Raw genomic sequence first — 24,214 nt, forward strand, 5'->3', positions numbered from 1 at the left:
CTCACAACTTGTTCGTGTCTGTGCCAGTGAAACGCGTCTGCTCACAGCCTCCACTCTGCAGTTGCACTACACTTGGTAGCTTTTGACCACAGGTTGTGTATGAGGACCGAGGTCCACGCGAGCACAATCCGTCCAGAAAAGCAATCAATAAAAGGACTTTGAAGTTAAGTTGATGTTTCATTTTGGAGCACTTCCCTCAACATGAGGGTCCGCAGCTGATTTTGGATATTGAACACAGGCTGCCCGTTGCTAAAAGTTCAATATCCAGTTCTCAGAGTTTCGCTGAACAGAACTGGGCGCAATTACGCACGGAGAGCACCATGGCACCGATTTTGGATAGACGCGCTCCTGCTTTGCTTTTGGTTTGGAGCTACTGTGTCCTGGCGGATACCGCGTTTACGAACTTTACTTTGGACAATGAGTTCCATTCCAGTTTCATCCACCGTCGGCTGAAGAGCCAGGAGCGCAGAGAGATGCAGCGGGAGATCCTGTCGATCTTGGGTCTGCCGCACCGGCCGCGACCCCACCTCCATGGAAAGCACAATGCTGCCCCGATGTTTATGTTGGACTTGTACAACGCCATGTCCATAGAGGGGGACGAGGACAGATACTCCTACCCTTACAAGCCCGTCTTCACCACGCAGGGGCCCCCGATAGCCAGCCTGCAAGACAACAACTTCCTGAACGATGCAGACATGGTGATGAGCTTTGTGAATTTAGGTAGGCAATCTGTTCTACTGTTGAAAAATGTCTTACTCTGAAAATCCATTTTCCAAAAAAATCTCCCAGACAAAACAAACCACTGGAAAACAATCGACTTGTTACAATGATAGAAACAATTATGGTCTTGAGCTATTTTAACATCATTATGCACCTTCAGTCCAGTTATTCAGTTCTCAAGACTATTTTCATCATAAAAAAATCTGGATGACAAGGTCACTATTTTGAATCTCAAACACATAACCAGGACAGTGAAGAGGATTATTTTTTAAGTACACAGTATTATCACGCACATTTAGTTTTAAGTATCCGCCAAAGGATCATCAAAGGCTTATAATTTACTGACTGGGCTTCATTAGCAGGGATAATTAATTCCTTTTAAGTATTTCCCTTCACTTGATGCAACTAAGTGGTGTTTAGATGCTTTAGTCACAGGATATCTATGAGTCAAAAGTGGTAGGGCAGAATCATTATAGAGACATTTTATCTTGTTAGTTCAATGAAAGGAGCAGCACATTACACCTGCATGCACACACAGGAGACCAGCGCAACAACCATGTTTGCTTACAACTAGGTGCAGGTATATCCAGCTAATAATAGGACTGTCACATTCCTGTGTCCCCCTCTGTTAAACAGCTGTGCAGCCAGCTCTAATGTTCAGGTGCTCGAGCTGTGGATGATGGACCAGGCAAGCAGCTAATATGTCAGCAATGTGTTATCTAAAGAATGAGCAAGTCAACAGTAGAGTGGGTTCAAAGTGCACTGGGTCCTCCCTTCACTCTAATCTGAAGACATCCCTCAGACCACAAGATAATGCCACCCAATGATGATCTGAACTTTGTTTAATCCGATTCAGTTGCTCACAAAAGGAGTTGTAATGTTGCAGGTGCACTTCACTCCAGTATATATCGTTTTGTTAAATGTTGCTTCCTCAACACTGCGCTTATCTTATCAGAATGTTTATTCAAATCAAACAGTCTTGAGCTATTTTAATACTGTCAGCAACAGTCAGAGGTTGTTAAACGCAAATCATCACAACATCAGCGAGCAGTGTCAGATACATGGATAGATAAACACGTCATTATAATGAAATTTGCTCAACAACTCGTACATTATCAGAAACAGCTCCATTTGCTTTATGTTCCAGATGAGTAGCTGCAGTGTATTAATTTGATACAAAACAAAACATGAAATCAAATCCTGAGCCGGAATATGTTGTAGTTAAACATTTGGAAGCCAACAGGACTTTTGTGAATTTCTGCAAAGAGTTGGAAGTTTACATTAAATCCTGGAAAGATCATTGTTGGAGCGTTTTGGCAAGAGAGAGGGAGGTGACACTGGTTCCTCCACTGCACTATGTAATTACTGTGGGAGCTGCTGCATTGTGACTATTTTTGACGGGCTGTGACACAGATGGATTTGACCACAGAGCCTCGCAAAGTCAAGGGCCTCGCAAAGTCAAGGGCCAAGGCTGCAAGAAAAAAACGAGCTTTTGAGAATCATGAGAGAAAAACTTGGTCCATTCTGCAAATATCAGACAGAAAACCTTTGCAAGATGGTTTACATCGGCTTGGGAAAATATATCTATTTAATAAGTATCATGGACAGAAAGTCACACTATCTTCTTGAAATCTTGTAGCTAATGTAATACTAACTAATGGCGTTTGCTCAAGTTGAGTCTTCTTGATGGCACATGTTCAGTGTTCCCATAGATGTCACTCATTTGGAGAAGTGGGCGTTTGTCACTGCATCTGCCACGTGTTGCATTTGTCAGTAGGGTTCATTGTTAGGTTTGTTCCTGAGTCTCCTGTGACACCATCGAATATTTGTCCGCGTAGCCTGATTCAAAACAGCAGATAATGTGCTGTTTCATTATCCTTCACGTGAGAGAGAGACAGAGTGAGAGGGACACAGAGAGAAGAAAGTGATGGCTATCAAATGGATTGACTATTTCCTTTCCAAATTCCTTCCTTTCCACATTTGCTCGTTGTGGTTTTTGTTTTCTTATTTAGATTGTCCGAGCGCAAAATGAGTGTGGCTTTTATTTAAAAACTGTCCCTCAAAACTCTGCATACCTCCATACCGAGCCAAGGTATATTAGTCAGACTTTGTACCCTGGTTACTGCTTCCTGAGAGGCCTGTTGTCATGGATTGTATTTCTATTTAAGCCCAAATACTATGACAGGAATGGCTCTTTATTTCTGATGTTCACAACTCATCAAAGTCAAAGAACATCTCAGTGCCTGAGCCACCCAATGCCTTGATATAAAAAATATTTTTCCAGCTCTTGCTCCTTCTTACTGATTGCCACTCAAGGGAGCCGATACACTTTGTTGTCAGCTTGTGTGAGTTGTGCAGAGTCCAGAGCAGCCGGCTCTGGGTGGGTGTGGGCTTTGGGACAGACCCCAGGCCAGGGACGTCCTCTCACTGAGTCACCTCAGTTTAAAAGCCCAGCTGTGTAAATGGCTTACAGCATACATTCAGAATGTACGCTGCTACATGCAACACAGGTCACCAAGCCACTGGGTGTGTTTGGGACATGCCATGTTAACATGCCAGCAAGTTAACGCAACACACACATTCCCTGGGTCTCAAGATGGCAACAGAAAATACAATGAAATCTGTCTGTCTGTCTGTCTGTCTGTCTGTCTGTCTGTCTGTCTGTCGGTCTGTCGGTCTGTCATAATAATTTAATGTGGTCCCCATGGTCTCTGGCAACATTAGCCCTCAGCCACTGTGCATTTAAGCATTTCCTCTTTAACAAACCACAGCTTCCAGGCCTTTTGGCCACTACTTTGGCCTGTGCTAAGCTACAGTTCAGTTCAGTCCATGTTAAACTCTACTAAATGACTGTCAGCCAACCAGGCACACACACAAACACTCAGAATGTCCAACCCGAAATACCCATTTACACCTCTCCTACAGAAAAGGACTGTGACTTGGACGTCTGCTATTTGCATCCTGGATGACTGAAAGGTCAACATCGTCACCTGTGCTTCTGTGTGTGTGTGTGTGTGTGTGTGTGTGTGTGTGTGAGGGGTGTTATAGTCTTTTACTGTAAGATGTTATCATCATGAGGTGTGTTAGTCACAGCTTCCTTATTTTCCCTGTTCTCATGTAACCATGGATTAACAAAGCTTTGTGACAGTGTGTTAAAGACAACTCTACACTAAGGCCAGAATTAAATGTAAGGGTTTATCCACACTTACTACATCCATATTGTAATGATATGGTCTTATCATGTTATTGCTCTAAGTAAAGAACAAGAGAGCACTTATGCTATTTTTTTTTCCTATGGTTGAACAATTCTCAAAGATCTAGTCTGTCTTTTAAAACTTTCTGAAACACCCTCATCTGTGGCAACCAGCTACATGCCCATTGGTTCGTACTGAAGACGTTAATCAAATATACAGTTTGACTTTTTTAAGGTTTTCAGTAATTTCCAAAAAGAGTATCAGCACTTTATAGAGTAGGAATGGGTCATGATTTTTGAATTTTTAACTAGTCAATAAGTCATAGAAAAATTAAATAGTTTATGCAACTATTGTCATGTCATGTTGAAAAATATATTTTTGCTTGTTTTTATTGGTTCCTTGTAATAATGTGTTTCTACAATCAGGAGGTGGCAGTAATGCTCCTCAAAGCTTTAAACAATTAAGCAACAAAAGACCTACTACCGGGCTCTCATAAAACGTGTGTGGTGCTGTGAGATTAGATGCTTTAGTAAACAGGAGAAGCAGGTAAAGACTACAACAGCTGTCAAAAAAAAAAATCTGTCGAACTCCTTCAAAAATTAAATGGAAGTGAGGTACATTGCAAACTGTGCCAAGTAAAGTTAGTATATCAAAAGACTACCACAGCTTTGCACAGGGATTAAGAGTAAAGCATCGAGCACACTGTCCATCCCACAACCTATGACTAACTAACTGTCACCGGCCTTCATTTTAAAGAGGATAGCCAAAGAATGACTCAGTCTCTCTCTATTAGTGTGTGTGTGTGTGTGTGTGTGTGTGTGTGTGTGTGTGTGTGTGTGTGTGTGTATGTATGTGCACGTGCAGCGATGGGTGAGTTGTCCACAAATAATAGTGAAATAGTTCCCCAGTGCGTACGTCCTTCTATGTGTTTGAGTCTTTATAGATGTTCATATATAAAAAGCTGATGGCTCATTTTGTGGCTTTTTCAACAGCTAAACCCAAACGGGTGAGTCTCTGCATGTGTAACAGTAATAATGTGAGTAATCCCTGATGTCTTTATACTCAGAAGGGGTGCAGTTGTAAAGTAAAAGCGTCTAAAACGTGAGCATATCAAGCCACAAAAAAACACGTGCTACCAGGGTGCATTTAATTGTTCAGTGCTCTGCTGCTGTTAATCAGCACCAGATGTGATACATCTCACCAAACCGAGTTGAAACGCAGTAAACAAACAAAGCTCCTCTGCTTTCTTTCTCTCATTGCTGCAATGTGCAAAATTTGAAATGTAAATCTCTCACAGTCATGATGTTGCACACTGTGAACAGTTTTCGTGTAGAGTTGCGTGTCATGTTAAAGCTCTGCCTGTATTTAACTCATGAGCTGAGGCTGTGATCAGAGAATAGAGAAGTATCTTACTTGGCCTGCTGAGTGAGTCAGTGCACTAGCAGGTAATTATCCTCTGTGTTACCTTGGTGACCTGACAGGGCACCACCTGGCCCTGCACCATTCATGGCCCTCTGTCTGCTCCCGCAGGAGCTGCCACACCAGTGTCTGCCAGTTCTTTCTGTTTTATAGTATGTGTTAATAGCAAGACAATGGAGAGCAGAGAAGGGGGAGAAATGTCTAACAGGCAAATTAGTATGGCTATATTAGAGGCTTTGGCTCTCAGACAGTATTGTGTCACCAGCTCGCACACTCACGGCTGCATGCGCGGAAGCAGTTGTGTCATGCTACAGTCACACTAGAGGCACGCAGGTCTAGTTTTATAGCTGATAGTGGTCTCCTCGTGCCATTTCCACTGCAGAGTTCTGATGTATCTTTTTTTTAAAACATACTCATATCTCGCATTCATTCTCTCCCCACCCTTCTTTCTATTGCTTCTCACATTCCTCTTCTCAGTGGGCTGCCTGTGGTGCGGAGGTTAATACCGATGTTTCCCTCTGTCTGCAGGCCAAAGCAGCTGTGCAGAGAAACTTTATCTTTTCAGAGTCCAACAAGTCCCCTCAGCTCAACCTCCACCATCATGTCTGGCCGAGTGTCCAATCTGTCCTACACGCAGGACCATCTGATACCAGATTTCTCTGCTTACCCTCCTGAACCAACAGCGTTGATTATCAGCACCGGCCTACTTTTAATCAGTTAGTTATCATACGGTCCCAGTAGTGTTGTGTGGTGTTTGGTCTCCAACCTCCTGCTCTGGCCCTCACCTCCAGGGGTTTAAACCTCCTGTGCTCCCAGGCATAAAACATTTCAACACTTTCTCAAGTTCTTTTGTATGTTTTTCCACTCCCCACCTCTTTCTCACACATACACACATACAGAGAGACAGACACACACACACACACACACACACACACACACACACACACACACACACACACACACACACACACACACTTTCTCTGAACTCAAAGCACGGCATTCCCTTTCTCTCAACTTCATTTGTCACTGCCTCTCTCTCATAAACACACACATTGAGCTATTGTCCATTATTTAGTAGTTGTACACCGATGAATTTGGTCATCAACATCCTTCCATCTCACACCAGAAGCTGCTTCTGCGGCTGTGTTTGAGGAGGCTTGTCACATGAGGGTCAGAAAAAAGTCTGGCCTACAAAGTATGTGTTGAAGGCCAGTCTTTCCCCTGTGCATGCAGGCAGTCCTTGACGCTGTTAGTACGCCTTTCTCCCTCCTGTAGATTTATGTAATCGCTTCTGTGTACACTCCCAGCAGAAGAAAAGCACATGCATGTGTATGTACATGCATGCCTACAACTGCGGTGAAAGAAAGAAGCATGTTCACTTTTTTTTTTTTTTTAAGGCCAAAAGGAATGTTTCTGGAGCTAATTAGTGTTATTTAGTGCATGTTTTATTGCCTTCTGCTGGGCAGGGAGTGAGCAGAAGCAGAGGAATGTAACAGTTGGTACAGATAGCCCTTCCTTCCTGTCAGGTAATTTCTCTTAATGTACTCCACGATTTGACGTAATATATCGAGGTCTGGTGTGTAAATAAATACCACGAATGGAGACAAAGAGTCTTTCCGCTAATAAGCTTCAGGCAGCTTTACAAAGTACACAGCTGCCGTGATCCAGGAAAATCATATTGTTGTTTTTTCCATTTATAATCTCTCAGATTCACCTGTTGAACCCAGGAGTCCAGAATGACATCTGGATGTACATAGCAGAGCCTCTGTGCACTTGGCCCAGCAAAGGCACTTGCTGGGAGAGATGATGAAACACTCCGCGGGTGGGATTTGACAATGTGGCGTGTGGTCAAAAAGCCCAGATGTACTACGCAGCGGGCGTTCTAGCTCTGCTCCAGTGATGGACGGACCTCCTTCATTGCCAGGAATGTTGGGCTCATTTTTGCTTCTCCAATAATTACACTCTCCTACTCTGCATCTTTCTTTTGTCACTCTATGGCTCCAACTTTGCCATAACTGACACAATAGACAACAACTCTAAAATGCATATACGTCGTACAAAGGCGATTGATGCACTTACGTGAGCTATTCTATCATGTGGGATACTTTGGCTTTGTCTTATCAGTGGCCAGCAGCATCTAAGACTCCCCTGCACTTTCATGACGGCGGGTACCAAGCAGTGAGGCTGAGAGGGCAGATGTGGGCCAGAGCACAGCCAGAGATCCTGGGACCAATAGCTCCGCTGCAGCAAAAACAAATACAACACTCTTTGCTTGGTACTGGGGAACTGACAGGGCATAGAGGAGAGGAGGAATGAAATAAGTGGAGACGCTAAAAAGGAAAGAGAGGAGAGGAAAGGTCTAGGAAAGAGGAGAGGAGAGGGAAAAGGTGGATCACAAATAGATGCCATGCATTTCTTTACAACGAGCGCATTTCCTTCTTTATTTATTTTCCCTGTGGGAACATCATGTGCCTGAAGACCTTCGTGTTAGAGCAGTTATGTGTGTTTGTGAATAGTAAAACACTATTTTAGAGCCACCTACCCTGCCCAGTCACCAGCTGCACTCTGTGATGTGTGTTAGTTCTCCGGGCGGAAGATTGCGTTAGCGGAAGCCCATAATACTGACCAGATTCCTCACCAGGCTCCAACAGCCAAATCAAAGCTTGTAAAAGCAAAGCAACAACTGTACGCAAGTGGTTTTATGATAAGTGATGAAATATTGCATCTGTGTAGCTTAAAATATGGCTGTAGCAGGTTTCTGTTTAGTTAGGCAAGTGTGCAGCTGTGTTTCTTCCCTGGATATTGTGTTTACTTTAAAAAGGAATGGGCTGTGATTAAACAAAATAAACAACAAGCTGTTAAAATCAGGGTGCCAATGTGCCCATCATGTGTGCATAAGATGTCACACTGGGATGCAGGAGAAAACTATAAAAAAAAAAAAAAAAAAAAAAAAAAAAAAAAGTTTCTGCTTGTGCCGATGTGCGTATTGTATGCGAATTTTCCTGAGGTCTATAATAAGAGGTGGCTTGGCAGGATGAGGAGGGTGTGGCCCCTGTGGCCACAAAATTAAAGAACATAAAAACAAGGGGATGAGGGCAAGAGTGAGTGAGTGGGGGAAACTGAATGGCTGTGGTTCCACGTCTCCGAGTTGTTAAATCCTGCAGTTAAATGAAATGCGGATGGTGACATTAGCACAGAGAGAACTCCCTCACTGCTTGGCACTGATCGCTTCACACTCCTTCATCCCTGTCTCTCAACACCACACAACAAAGACTGCTGAAGATTTAGGATGTGGTTTCTTTGTTGCTTCACACGAATATAGGCTACAATCTATCTCAGCAGACCTCAGAGGGAACATGTTGATGTCTAGGTTCAAATATTCAGGAAGACTCAATTTGCTTTTCAGATTCAGCTGATGTATATAAATATACAATTAAAAAATTTTCTCCCTTTCCACTAGTGGTATTGAAGAAAATGTATTTCATTGTGTGTCTTGTCTGGCACACTATAAACACTGAGGCTGCAAAGAGATTCTTTTAAATGTAATTTTTCAGTGAGGTGAGCAGCAGAAACAAAATTCTACGGACCTCTATTTCACTGGTGTGGCAGCAGTTAATTAGTTTCATGTTTATCAACTTTGGAGCTTTAGCGATCAGCCAGCTAATTTAACTCGATACAAAGACAGGAAACAAGTGCAAACACCTTCCCAGGCTAAATCCGAAGGTAACAAAATCCAACTTGAAGCACTCTGAAACTCAGCGTTTTATTCGTATAAAAACTGAAGTGTTTTTGTTACCTTTGCACAAAGCCAGGCGAGCTCAGCTACCCTGCTGCTTTAGATATGACAGATATGAGAGTGGTATTGATCTTCTCGTCCAAATTCTCCACCAGAAAGTGAATAAGTGCATTCCCTGCAATGCCAAACTATTCCTTTAAAACAGAAGTATCTGTGTAGCTAGTACAGTGGAGCTATTCAACTTCAAAAGCAAGTGGGCTTATTAGGAAAACTACCGAGAGCTAGTGGGCCACCGAGAATGCTCAATCAACTGCTACAGACAACTCTAACAGTATCATGTTTATGGATATATTACTACATGGAATAAACTAGTCATGTGCATTGCTTTACTTTCACTAAAATGGTATCATTATGATTGATTCTTGAAAGCAGCGCAGGACACTGGCGGCTGGCAAAGAAAATAAATACTCGTCAGTCGATTCAGTCTGGAATTGGCAATTCTTACATTTCTTGACCTTCAAGAGCTTTTGAACTTTGATGTTAGCTTAGTTAACCTGAGTTTGTCTGTGGCCCGTCAGCCAAGGGTGCAACGTGAGGCTTGACTGAGCGGATGGCAGGCACAGAGCGGGTGTAGTCCTGTTACAGTCAATCACAGCACATGTTAACGCTAACACTCACTCACTCATTCACTCACTCACACACACACACACACACACACACACACACACACACACACACACACACACACACACACACACACACACACACACACACACACACACACACAGTTTCCCTGATCCTCCCCGTTTCTACAATATCCTGTCAACAAGGTTACCCAATAGATTATCTATGACTCAAGATGCAAACAGCTACCTGCTTATATCCTTATATGTCGAAGGTTCTGCCTGATTTGACAGCTATCTCACAGGGGCCAGATTCAAATTCAAAAGGGCCATATTGAGCCCACGGGGCACTACTTGAATAGGCCTGCAGTATATATAGGTTAGTGAGAAAGAAAGCACCACAGAAAGGCATTAGAATCAGGTACATTACTGTCAGTTTCAGGCTGTTACATATCAAGTATAAATCTCTGGTCCATGATGCCCAGCGAAGCATGAGGTGGAACCCTGCACTACAGTTTATGGGTGTAGAGGGCAAGCAGGTTTGATGGCAGCAGCGAGAAGGAGAGAAGGAGGTCTGCAAAGCTGCTGTGAATATAATCTCAAACCTCTCAAAGGCCTTCAAGCTAGAAACTCAAAAAAGTTTGGTTTGACCGCAAGTCTTAAACGTGAAGTCTTTTCTTCCGGTGGTTACTGTTTCTACTTGAAGGCATGTGACTATGTACACACACACACACACACACACACACACACACACACACACACACAAAGACACACACATGTACGCACACACACAAAGATGCACACTCGTACGCACACACACGTTGCAGCAAGTTAATGATCGTTACGCGTGAGTAAGTTATAGCATGAAACTCCGTTGACCCTTTCCAAGGGGACCCAGTGCTGTCAGGCTCTACAGCAGTATAAATACATCACGCAGGCATGATGTCATCAGTAGTCGCCAGCGGGCAGGATGTTTCCTAACGTGGTAATCGCTCCACTGTGGGCACTCACTCTGTACCCAAGAGATCAAACTCTTTTTACACTTTTTAGGATAAACATCTTGAGCAATCTACGCCTTTCTTGCAATACGCTTTTCTTTAGCCGTCTCCTTTTAGCTTACGGAAACTATGACTTACTTTTTTCCCAGTGCTGTATTTAAAACATCGCTGGAATGACAGCAACCGAAAAACAAAGAAAGAGACAGATTTGTATGGCACATCAGTTAAATTTGCATGATTCAGTGCAGCCCTGAAATTATCTGACCCTGATTTGGCTGACTATTGGTTTATGGTTTGGGGTACCAGGTGTGTTATTAGAGTTAATGAGCTCTATAGGGATGTAGAAGGAGCTGCAGATAGCGGTGGTTAACCCAAGAGAGCTTAAGGTGGGACGGGAGGGGGCGAAGCTTAAGCTGTCGGTTGAGAAAAGTGAGAGTGGTGCCAGGGGTGAGATCTCCCCCCTGCTGAGTAGCGGAAGTGTGCAAGGCAGGACTGAGGGGTGTGAGGGTGCTGAACAGACACTTGGGCTAATGCGAGCCGTCAGATCTGTCCGCTGCTGCTCCGAAGCCTGAGGTGTCGTAGAAGTGTCTTAGGTCCACAGGCCCGACAGAGGAGAGGGAAAGGAAGTGGAGGAGAGGAAAGAGGGCAAGATGAAAGAGAACACATGCAGGCAGAAAGGATAAGGGTGATGTTCTGCAATTTAATGTATGACGTCAAAACCCACAGATCAAAACTATCTCTAGCTACTTTCCAATTCCCCCAGATTGTCTCAAGGCCTGGATATAAATTCAAATTTGAAAGGTCCTAGGCTGAATTCATTCAGCTTTTCTTTTTTTGTTGTTGTGGTTTTTAAATCATAAAGCAGGTCAGACATAAATGGTACAAAAGAGTCAAAATGCTCAGTCAGATGGGATATGCAGAAAAAAAAATTATTCAACAACTGTGCCATTTGAACAGCCAGTTTGGACCGCTGTAAGTTTGTGATGTCACAGTGATTTTGTTATGTCACAAAGTCACGCTCATATCCCCCCTCAGCACGGCCCACTGTCCAACCTTTTATCTGGAAGAAAACATCGAGCAGTCATTCAGTCGCGGAGCTAGGAAGCTACAAAACCACAGAAAACCAAAGGCGAGTCAGCCAATCAGAAGCGAGAGTCAATATATAAATACGCCTTAAAGTCACAGACACAAAACAGATTGTTTTGGCAGAGGCCAAGAGAGAAGCTGAGCAGAGATGTGAAATTATACTGAGATGGTTTTTGCAAGAATACAAATAAAACACCAGAAAAGTTTAAAATATTGGACCTTTAAGAAAGGGTAATAAATATATGACTTCATTCCCCCCCCCCCCCCCCCAAAAGTTATACAAAACAATACTTTAGGTAAATGTTATTCCAACAGGAGTAAATCAGTAAGTGCTGGAGACTATTTTTTCAGCATTATGTGGTGCAAATATTTACAGTACCAGGAAGGTGTACTGAACGTGGGACTGACTCACAATAAACTACAGTGGCTACATTCATAAATTCATGGTTGCCAGGTGCACCAGAGAGTAGACTTGAGGGACGGAGGAGTCACTATCATCCCAACATGTCTGATGTGTGGCGCTGTGCACATGTGTGGCCTGCTGCAGTCAACTGATGTGGGATGACTGTGCACCATCAGCATTTGTAGAAAAAGCGAATCAGATGTCAGACACGCTGATAAAAGCAGCTCACGGAGGAAGTGTATACGTTTGTGTGCTCGTGTGTGTTTGTCTCTTTGCATGTGTGTGTTATTGCATCTCTAATTATGGATTACAAAAAACCCATAATGATTGTGTTACCGTGCTGTGACGCACAAGACCATTCACTTCACAGGCAATACTTTGTGATAGTTGTGTGTGTGGGTGCGCAGTAGAGTGTGGGTGGACGTGTGTGTCCGTGTGAAGAGCCGCAACCGATGTGGACGTTGACTAGTCAGAATGAAGGGCTCAGGCAGCATCGGAGGGTGTGTCCGCCATGTTTGTGGTGTGTGTGTATTTGCGACACAGGTGGGGCGATGGCTACTCACTTCCTCCCAGAGGAAATCATAAATGCACCCACTTGGCTTTAACTGTGCTTCTTCCCCTCATCTAATGACTGCAATACTGCCACGGCCTGTAAGAGAATGAAACAAAGAGACAAAGGCCGACAGAGACATTCTACAGGCAGCTCTATTTTTCTATTTTCTAATTTTACACTGATGAAATTCATGCATTTAAGAATGGGAATGTGATGTGAGACTAATAGTTAGTGTGGGAGTTTTACAGCAGCATCCAGCTGTTCTCATAAGCAAAGATAAAGAGCTTTTACAGTGAAAGGGCGGGCGGCTGCTCCGGGGGCTCGAGAACAGGTCTGGCTTTCTCCCCATAGGGAGTGCACCTGCACTGGGCTTCAGGAAGAGGGAGAGGTCTCCGGAGCGGTAGAAGAATAAGCAGGCCTTGGAGCTGAGAATATGAGTGAGAACTGAAAATGTGTGAGAAGCTACCAAAAGCATGAAGTAATTGTTTCCTGGATGGATAATGACGGGAAAATGGCAGTCCTTACGTTGTTACATTCCTCTTTTCATGTCCTGTTGTGAAAAGCAGTTATGATTAATTACTGACGTGGCCTAGGCGATTTGAAGAATGGGTTTAACCTTGTTTGACATAAGATGATGAAAGTAATAAGAAATTTTTTTTTTCTCTCCTTTTTTGTCTCTTTTTAAAATATAAGACAATTTTACCAACTTGGACCTTGACGAATCCTTAAAGTATAAAGAGTGTAGTAGACTGACTGTGAGGTGAGCTGCAGGTGTAGAGGTGTAAACTAGCTGATGACTCCTATGAACCTCAGACTTAATGTAGGGATATTGAAGGTATTGACGAACGGGAGGTGTAAACAAAGTGGCATTGCGTTGGCCAGTTCATGGAGATAATTAGTGTTGGAGTCTATGATAAGATTAAAGTTAAAGTTATTTTTTCTTGTTTATTACACTAAGTAAATTTATTATTTGCATTTTTATATTTCAGGCAGGTGGGCACTGCAGTATACTCCATCCTACTCTGGAATGTTTTTTTTTTTTTTTTTTTTTTTTTAAATAAAATAAGAGTTCAGGTTGAAACACACTTGTGCCATGTCATCAAAATTTATATCAAGAATCATAGGATTTTGGGGGTAGTTGTAAAAACTACAAAAATGTTGGTGTCGGGAAAAACCTAGTAGAATGTGCTGTATGTATTGTTAACACACTCTGTAGTGTTGTAAATGGTGATGTGGAGGATGGGGGCTTGATGAAAGCTCTGGCTGATGGAGTGGTCCGCAGTGAATGTGTCTCTTTGCATGTGTGTGTTATTGCATCTCTAATTATGTGATAGATAAGTGGTAATAGATAAGTGGAGCTGGATGAAGTAACTAAGGCTTAATTGATGAGGTTGCAGAATCCACATAACCTTAAAGTCCCCTGTTTTTAGAAAGAGTCAAACACTTTTCAAACCTAGATGGCCTAAAGCTGGGCCATCCAATGGCCAAAAGAGAGCAGCTGAAGAGTAATTAGATCCTTTCTTATACTCCTGCTCTGGCCAATCATCTCACAGTGCTGCCTTTGTACATTGTGCTTCAGCAACTGGGTTTAATAGAGGCATAAATGAAAGGGGCAGGGGAGAGATCCTACTGGGAAATAACACTGCACTAGTCGTCTAGTAAAACATGCATAACATTTACATCATTGCACACGTATATTACAGACAGCTGGCATGCTCTCATCAAGAAATATTTTGAACTGTAGTGTGTGTGTGTGTGTGTGTGTGTGTGTGTGTGTGTGTGTGTGTGCGTGTGTTTGCAAAAGTTTTACCATGTTTTTTTAGTTTTTTTTAGGTGAGATAAAGTAAACCACTGCAGGAAACAAGCATTTACAATTTAATGTTCTTAAATTGCTAATGCATTATTATTTGATCTATTTTTATTTTATAAACTGAAAAAAAAACAACTAATGTGGCATGTGCAAACGTTTCGGCACCTTTCTACTCTGATGCACAGAGACTACATAGTCATCAATAGAAAACTGTATTTGCAGCCTCATCACAAAAGTCAATGTCTAAAGTATGCATAAGTCAGTGTCCTTTGGAAACAAGTGCTGTGGACAAATGAAGTTCAAATTCAGCCTTTTTAGCCTTAAACACCAAAGATGTGTGTATTACTGACTTAGTACGGTGGGCAAACTTACACATGCCACAGTTAATGTTAAATTATTTCTTTTAAGTCCTTCACACAAAACATAGCATCAAGATTTGAAGAATGGTTTATTTTTGATGTGTTTTTTTTTTTTTTTTTTAGTTGTTGCATTAGTTATATTTACTTCTTTTCACTTTGAAAATCAAAAAAATATATTGAATTTGCTCTTTGCATACAACTGTAAGCGCACGTACAGTATGTGAGTCTGATGATGATGATGATGATGGCAAAAATCCTGGGATTTTTTTTTTTTTGTGTTAAAGTTCTAAGGTAGTCGACTCCAATAAACAACTGTTGAATAGTAATGGCTGTTGGTTGATGGATGACTGCTGAGGATGGCAGCAGGATTTCTTCTGTCACTTAGCTGTGACTCAGTCTTGCAGGAGTATGTGGACGTTATCTGTAAGCTGTAAACAATTATTTTCATAAGGGGAGTATTGATTAATCAGTTGTTAGTACTCCGCAGGATGAACTATCCAATAAAATAGTTGGATAATCTTAGGAATCTTCTTTAACCTGGCGATATGAGCCTGATAGCATACTAATGTTAGCATTTAGCTCAAAGAACGACTGTGTCCGTCATTGTTCATGTTGTTTCATCCACTCAATTAATCCTTTAGATATATACATATCAGGGGAAAAATAAAGAAGCCGCTGCTTAAAAATGATTTAAATATTGATCAGTGGTGAAATTGTTGTCATCTTTTCCCTATCTATTAATGAATTAATGAATTGTTTCTGCAGGCCACAGTTCACTAAATCAAATCAGGGCAAACTCAAACAAATTTATAAAATGTCCCTGGTATCTGGCTCAATAAGTCATTTATTGTGTCTTTTTGATCTGTTTGTATATGTTATAGATACATGTATGTGTGGGGGGTCTGTCTGACAGTTGATAATGAGGGAGGTGGAGGGAGACCCAGGAGATACAAGGCACTGACCCCTGGGATGTCCTGCTGGGACATAAGAGGAGGAAGGTCAGAAGGGGCACATCTTGGAGGTACAGGAGGGGCTGGAGAGCTTGGATGGGGGGATGAGAGAGAGCGGGGAGGGGTGGGGATGGGGTACACCAAACATGAAGCCCCAACTCATGAAAACCAGATGAAGGGCAAGACTGGATGACTCTCTGGGGCTATGAAGGGGGGGGGGGGGGGGGGGGGACTCATAAAGCTGTCAGAGTCCGCCCGCATCTCTCTATCATCGCTCAGTGTGCACCAGATGCGTTACCTCTGGCACTAGTCCTCATGAATGTTTCAATCATAGGCCAACATGTGTACAGCATATATATGTGTTTAATCTGGGACTGACCCAGAGTCTTGACAAGTTATGTCTGCTACACACTAACAACTGAGGTTGATGGACTGCTGAGGAAGAATATATTGTAAGAAAAGACATTTGTTCTCTGCCTTTGCAAAAAAAAAAGTTCTTCCTCCCGGAAGATGACACTAAATACCACACAAAAGGCTCTTTTAGTTTCAAGTGAAGTCATATTAGCCCTGTGTGTCTGCCTCTAGAAATGTATATATGCTGCTAAAGGAAGGGATGCAAATAGCTCATATGAAAAGAAAACATTCTCTACATTTTTTTTGTTGCAGTGGAGCACGATAAGGAATTCCTACCAGTGCGGCGGCATCATCGAGAGTTCAGATTCGATCTGTCACGAATCCCTGAGGGGGAGGCAGTCACTGCTGCTGAGTTTCGAATATACAAAGACTTCATCCATGAACGTTACGATAATGAGACCTTCCGTATCAGCGTCTACCAGGTGTTGGAGGAACACTCTGACAGGTAAGCTTGGGTATATTGTTATGTGTTAAAATAACCAAAAAAATGATCAATTTTGTGTTGATCAATTGATTGACATCCATGTTAAGTCATGTTTGCAGTGCAGCTCTTTCAAAATATCTTCATACCGAAACGACATGATTTCCACTGATCCCCAAAACAACATGCATTACAATTTTCCTCAAATCTCAACAACAGAACAGATAATTTGACCCTTTGAGAGGAGAAGCGGCAGGCGTAGCGGACCTTTGTCATCATGGTAACAGTAATAAACAAGTGGTTAAAATTGTGAAAAGGTCACAGTTTGTTTGGATTAGGCACCAAAACTTCACATTAACGATGGTTCTGTTTTATTCGAGTGTATCAGTAAGCCATAACAGTTTAATGGCGTGCCAGCATACACAAACCTGCACCCAAAAAAGTTTAATGAAACTGTAATGACATTTTGTATTTTATATCTGTGGTTTTCCTACTTGTACATGTCAAAATATTTGTGAAAAAAAACCTGTTGCTAATTAAGTATTTGGGTTTTGGACTTAACAAATCAAGAAATTTCAAGGAACCACCCTGGGACATTTGAATTAATAAATTAATCAAGAATTAGCAGTTATCAATCTTGTCTTTAAAGTCTGAATACTTCTCTGAATCGATTACGATTTTGACACACCTTCTCTATGTGGTTAATCTGTACCATCCAGAAGGTGTATGTAACTCTGGAATGGCCCATGTCCTGCTCTCTTCAACCCCTCTTAAAGGTTTCTGTTGTCCAGAGGAAACAACACAGTCATTTATTCCTTTGCCAGAGACATGCCTGGGTACATGAATGAACCAGGGCTCTGTGACACACTATCTGCCCACTCAGAAAATAGGTCGGGATACATGAATGGTCACATGAAGAACAAGGGGTTTTAGTCTCCAATGGTGAAGGAGTAAAAAAAAAATCCAGAGTTCACTGTTGGACAATATGACTGACTTGTATAAAAACCATTCCTCTCACTACTTTTCACACAGGTTTTTTTTTCTCTTCCACAGCTGTGTTGACACACTCTCTCTCTCTCTCTTTCTCGCTCTCTAGCTCTCTCTCTCTCTCTCTCTCTATCTATCTCTATCTCTCTCTCTCTCTCTCTCTGGGTCTTCGGCTTCCTGGCTCTCCCACTAAATTCCAGCCAGTGATGGACTGTGTGTAGTGTATGAAAGGGCCGGTCGTTTATAAAGCCATTATTGTCAATTAAGAAAATGAAGTGTTCCCCTGGGCCTCACCATCTGGAGCCCTACCCACCTCCCTCCTTCGCTCTCTGTCTTGCTCCATCACGCTCTTTGTTTCACTCCGTCACAGTCCTCTGACTCCCTCTCTCCACTTCATTACTTCGCTTCGTGCTTCAGTCACTTAGCCTTACAATCTGTCACATGGTTTAACTTTTTTTTTTTTTTTTTTTAAATTGTGCATGTTCATATTCAACTTTAAATGTGTCCTCTGTGTCCCCTTTTCAGGGAGTCAGACCTGTTTCTGTTGGACTCAAGGGTGATCTGGGCAGCAGAGGAGGGCTGGTTGGTGTTCGATGTGACAGCTACCAGTAACCACTGGGTCCTGAACCCTGGCAGAAACCTGGGTCTACAGCTAGCCCTGGAAAGCACAAATGGTGAGAGTCACTCATAATGGTAAATTACCTGGCACTTAGGCCACAGATGGCCTACAGTATATTTTTGCACAAAAATATACTGTATATGAAGAAAATACATCAGATATTGACAAAAGGACAAAAGTACAAAGCCTGAACTGGCCCCAGACCAATTTTGGGTCCAATTCGCACCTCTCAACAATCGCAGGGGACATTCTGGATTTGAGATTGGCCTGAACCGAATATCTGCACAAATGCTTGTGTACTCTGAGGGGTTTACAGACATAATCTTAATTTTACTGTGTGGATCGGCATCTCCTGATTTAAAATGGAAAAGTAAGGAAACATTCAGCAAAAATCCACAATGGCCGAGGAAAGTGAGCTGAATGGGAAGAGAATCAGTCACGAATCCCACAAGCAGTAATATTATGATGGAAAAGTATCTCCATGTCAAGAAGGTCATAGGAAATTTGTAATGACCACAGGTCCAACCCTCCACCTGTGTACAAGTAACAAAATTCTTAGCTTGCAGCAGTCGCTTGTACTAGCCCCATTTGTTGCTAATTTACGGTTAGAATATTAAAAATCTTTTAAATGTAGTTTTATCTCGCGCTTTTAAAATCACTTCAAAATGCACCACACATCAGGGGATGAAAAAACTGATAAATGATCGTATAGATAAATCAAGACTCCCATAGTGTAAACAAGAACTTAAATATTCTCAAAGATAAGATTTGTTGTGGTGTTGTTGTACACATTGTGTGTACATGGGGGTAATCATCTTCAATATTGCACAAGTGCTGTTATTGAAATTATGAATTAAATACAGCCAGTTACCACAAATTACACCTCCACGGCCTGCTCAGAATATTAACGAGTTTCTGCTATATTTAAGTGTCAAAATAGCACTATAACAAACCCAAGTTAATTGCACTTACCACATTACTGTGGAGCTGATAACACTGGATGTTTAACAGACACGAAGGTTGGCACTACCCTGTAACATGCATAAGTCTAAACCATTGCTGTAAAAGCCAACAAATAGGATTTGTTCTTTGTGTGCACACAGAAAACATAAATCAAACCCAACTTCTCATCATTCATCATCAGTCATTCATCACCACCATCATTTGTTATACCCGCATCATCATTAGCAGGCATGTGGAAAATATACTGTCTTATCTTGAGGATAACATCATAGCGGGAGTTTGTCATGATGAGACTCAAATGTTTGTCAGTGGAAAACTTTATCAACAAACAGCGGGCAGTACAAGACGGTGTATGAGAATATTATCTCTCACCACATGGCAGGATGTTACATGTTAGGTGAGGAAAACAGACAGTCTATTCCTTTCAAGTTGTGGGAGGGGTGAGCTGCAGAAGCTGTATCCACGAGTGTGTGTTTGTATGTTGAATTGGGTATGAAGGTTTATGGGTGAGCAAGTACAGACAGGCGCATGGGACGTCCTGTCGCCAGCAGCGACCAGAAGCCTAGATTTACCACCATACAGTGATCAGACACACATTCTTCTGTGCGAGAACAAGATAGACACTGCAGCAGCGCATGTATACGTGCGTGCACAAACGCACCCACACAGACACACAGACTAACACAAGCAGAGAGGCTTTGATGTTCAGTCCTGCGTTTGTTCTTGGCATTTCAGAGGAGGAGGGCTGAGAAAAAAGAGAAAGGTGAATTCCTTTCAAGAAAATCATTTTTACAAGTGAATGTTGCATTATAGACAGAACAAACGTGTTTTAAAAAAACAAGCACACGCATGAAAAATAAACTTAAGTGGGCATACACTCATTTAATTTCAAAAGCACAACCTTCCTCCTTTCTACATCGCCCTGTATGAATACAATCTGGGTTTCTTTGACTTGCCAACACCTGCTGTATTGTTCTCTCTGTCCCCCCCTGCAGGAGAGAGTATTAATCCACGTGTGGCAGGACTGATTGGGCGCAGTGGGCCTCAGAATAAACAGCCCTTCATGGTGGCCTTCTTCAAAGCCACTGAGGTGCACCTGCGAAGCATCCGCTCAGCGCCAGGCGGGGCCAAACAACGAAATCCCAACCGCTCCAAAGGGGCAAAGAGCCAAGAGGCACTCCGAGTGGCCAATATTGCAGGTAAACACAGAAAGTGTGTGTTTTGTGTATATATTCAGTGCTGATTTATGTTGTTGTGCTGTGCTAACCCCTTGTTTAATCTCTCTTTTGCTTATTCTGTGAGGAATTCATGGATTGGAACACAGATGAATGGTCCTTATGAGGAAGTACAAGGGGCAACATACGCAGCATACTCATTGACATGCACACACATACACAACTATGCAAAGATACTAAAGTTTTGTTACTGGAGCTGATGGGATTCCTGCAAGACAAAACCTGTGATGCATATTCAAGGTCTTTGTTTAGGAGGTGTGAGAGGGCTGTGTTTATGTGAGGCTCTGAAACATTATACTATAATGCCTGCGCTTCAAATGTGCCTCTGCTGTCTTTGTTTATTTACACAAGCATTACAGAGCAGTTGGGGCCAAGTTCCCTGCGTGGAGGTAAGGCAGCACAGGCTTTCATGGCAGAACACATCTGCAGTGTGCTGTGGGGAACAGGGCCACAACACATGGGCCAAATGGTCCTGTTTGGAACTTTGGATACCGTTGGTCTTTAACTGGATGATGAGAACCAGTCGCTCATGATCATTTCCAATGTGAACCGCTTTCAGCAACTAATGTACCACAGAGCCCCAGAGGTCACCAGAAGAAGAGATACCATTCGATAAAAAACAGACAATCCTTTTCTGCCACATGGACGGGGTAAAAGGGAAAAGAAATGTTGATATGAGTGAAGAAAAGAGCTATGATAAATGTGGAGAAGCTAAACTGTGCGCACATCTGTTTCATCTAGTGGAAACTCAAAGCCCAGCAGAGTGACCCCTGAGCAGGGTGGCCCATTCACTTGAAACAATTACCAAACTGCTGAGAACTGGAGCTGATTTCCTTCAGTCATTGTTTAAATGTTAATGTTTTGTATGAGGACACTGGCTGTGTTTATGTCTGTTCTTTATCATTTCTGCCTAATTGGAGTCTGACTACAGTAAATAGTTACCCTTGTAGCTGAAGAGAATAACAGCTCTTGTACTGAAGTATAATCTCTCTCTTTTTCCTCTGTCTGTTCCTCAGAAAACAGCAGTACTGATCAGAAGCAGGCGTGTAAGAAGCATGAGCTCTACGTCAGTTTCCGAGACTTGGGGTGGCAGGTACGGAAACCATTCCATGTCTGAGCCGCCACAATGGCTTGGCTAAATCTTATCCCAGAATCCTGATGAATGACCACCTTTAAATGCTAGAGCCCAAGGACTTGATTTCCACAGGGGACAAGTCCACTTCACTTTTACAATTTCAGACCAGTGTACCAGATAAAATTCCTCTGAATGCTCTCATTTTAATGTCCAAAAAAGAAAGGCTTTCAACTAAAAATAATTCCAGATGCATTCATTGGATCAGCTTCATTGTGCCTACAGGAGCTAGCATAAGAATTTTTTAGTTTGGGTTTGCCTTTCAGGTTATGTGAAGGCTGTTCAAACCCTCTAGGTGTGATCAAAAAGTTAAAAGACTGTGATTTTAACAACCAAAAACCTGATTTCAATCTGTCCGTCATCCCCTTCAAAGTAGTCCCCTTGCACAGAGATAAACCACTCTCAGCGCTCCTACTACCCATAGTACATTCCCTGTAGTGACATTCTGTAAACTCATCAAGCACCATCTGCGATTCGCGCTAGATCTCCTCCAAGGTGTCAAAACAGTGACCCTTGGGATTGAACTTCATTTCAGGGAACAGAAAGGAGGCAAGGAGCCAAATCCTGCGACTGGCGGAGGTGAGGGGGGTCTAGTTGTTGGCCCAGTATAAGCCTGTGGGAGAACCCAATTGCATCGTGCCACAGTTCAGGTCGTTTGCACCAATTGCTTTTCCTCAGACGCCTCAGAACGTCACAGTAAAATTCAACATTAACAGTCTGACCGTGGTGGACAAATTCATGTTGCACAACCCCAAGAAAATCAAAGAAAACCACCAGCATACTCTTGGTTGTGCTCTTGGCCAGAGGTTCCTTCTTTGGTCTTGGACAGTGACGTTCCCCTCTTAAAACACGTATGTCACTCAAAACACCTTGCCTAGCTCCTTGTTAAATTTCCATAAGCTTTCTGAAGCATTTCGGTTGCTGTTTTCCTGAGTTTGAGGTCTATGTTGAAATTGCAAATGATTATGTACCAGTGGTCTCAACATGTATAACTAAAGGTGCGGATGTTGATCAAGCAAGATAAATTGGAATACTGACACATGACAGGTTTAGCTCCGTGCTACGCTCCATTCCCCACAAATGGAAAAATCTCTGAACTTTTTCATCGCACCATGTACGTAGCCTGAAAAGATCTGCAGACATGACTGAGGGCTGAAAGAAAATACATAAAACTCCTCTTCCCATTAAATATATATATAAATAAATCTAGCTGGTTGATAAAAATTCCCAAACTTGACTTTCTCTCTGTCTTCACTCTCAGGACTGGATCATCGCTCCAGAAGGATATGCAGCATACTATTGCGAGGGAGAGTGTGCCTTCCCTCTGAACTCCTACATGAACGCCACAAACCATGCCATTGTGCAAACCCTTGTGAGTAACCATGAAACCAGAAAACAAAAACGCAGCAGTCATGTTAAGAGTCTAATCATCTCATCAAATGTCAAGACAATGTAGCCGCTGTTCAGACTTCTGTATTTAATCAACCAAAAGAGTTGCAGACTGTATTTTAGTGTAAGCTGTCATCAGGGATTTGGCAGCGATGTGACACACAACAAATGTTGCAAGGGCATCATTTTCAGCAGCATTCGTGCTCCTGTGTGATACATCCTGTTAACTATTTGTCAGAACTCATGGAGTTGTGATGAATTTAACAGCTGATTCCTCCTATTCTTCCCAGGTTCACTTCATCAACCCAGATACAGTTCCTAAACCCTGCTGTGCCCCCACCCAGCTCCACGCCATCTCTGTGCTCTACTTTGATGACAGCTCCAACGTCATTCTCAAGAAATACCGCAACATGGTGGTCAGAGCTTGTGGCTGCCACTAGACTGTCAGCTTCTGCAAATGGACACATGCATATGCACACACTCATGAGCAGTGAGGGCTTCCCCTTGCTCTCATTTGAAATCATGAGAATGAATCATGAAATATAGTACATGCATATTATGAACGTTCTTTTGTGGAAAAAGCTTGTTTCATTTTCAAGATTGTCCTGAAGTTAACATACTGTTGTGTGGCCGAACATGAATTTCAACCAATTTAAGACTCTTCGCCACAAGTACACACATACACACACACACACACACACACGCACGCACACACGCAGACACACACACACACACACACACACACACACACACACACACACACACACACATACACGTTTGTGCTTTCTACTGTGTATACAAGACATTTAAAGCAGTGATTGTACTGTATATTCATTCAGTCAACAATCTTTTGTTTATTTCAATAATTATTACAATTATTGTAGTTCATTCTTTTACTGTAGATGTTTATTATATATAAATATATATATAAAATATATATATATGTATATATATATATGTATATATATATATATATAAAATATATATATATATACATATATATATATATATACATGTATATATATATATATATATATATATATATATATATATGTGTGTGTGTGTGTGTGTGTGTGTGTGTGTGTGTGTGTGTGTGTGTGTGTGTGTGTGGCTGAGAGATGAGGAAGGAATTTATTGTTTCTATGTACAATATCGTGTAAATAATTTTTTCAAACAAAGCAAGTGTATTTATTTCCTGGAAAG

General features: G+C 42.1%; 1 protein-coding gene across 1 annotated transcript; it reads left to right on the forward strand.

Annotated features, from left to right (window-relative positions):
- Window positions 1–59: 59 nt before the first annotated feature.
- bmp7b (bone morphogenetic protein 7b) lies at window positions 60–23,903 on the forward strand. Its single transcript, XM_069140465.1, has 7 exons — window positions 60–720; window positions 16,518–16,710; window positions 18,199–18,347; window positions 20,251–20,454; window positions 21,507–21,583; window positions 22,884–22,994; window positions 23,302–23,903. The coding sequence occupies exons 1-7, from the start codon at window positions 321–323 to the stop codon at window positions 23,449–23,451; spliced, it is 1,284 nt and encodes a 427-aa protein (XP_068996566.1). The 5' UTR covers window positions 60–320; the 3' UTR covers window positions 23,452–23,903.
- The last annotated feature ends 311 nt before the right edge of the window (window positions 23,904–24,214 follow it).

The sequence above is a fragment of the Embiotoca jacksoni genome, unplaced genomic scaffold, assembly GCF_022577435.1.
Source record: "Embiotoca jacksoni isolate LCO1_2020_lvr unplaced genomic scaffold, fEmbJac1.0.p SCAF_9, whole genome shotgun sequence".
Lineage (NCBI taxonomy): Eukaryota > Metazoa > Chordata > Actinopteri > Embiotocidae > Embiotoca > Embiotoca jacksoni.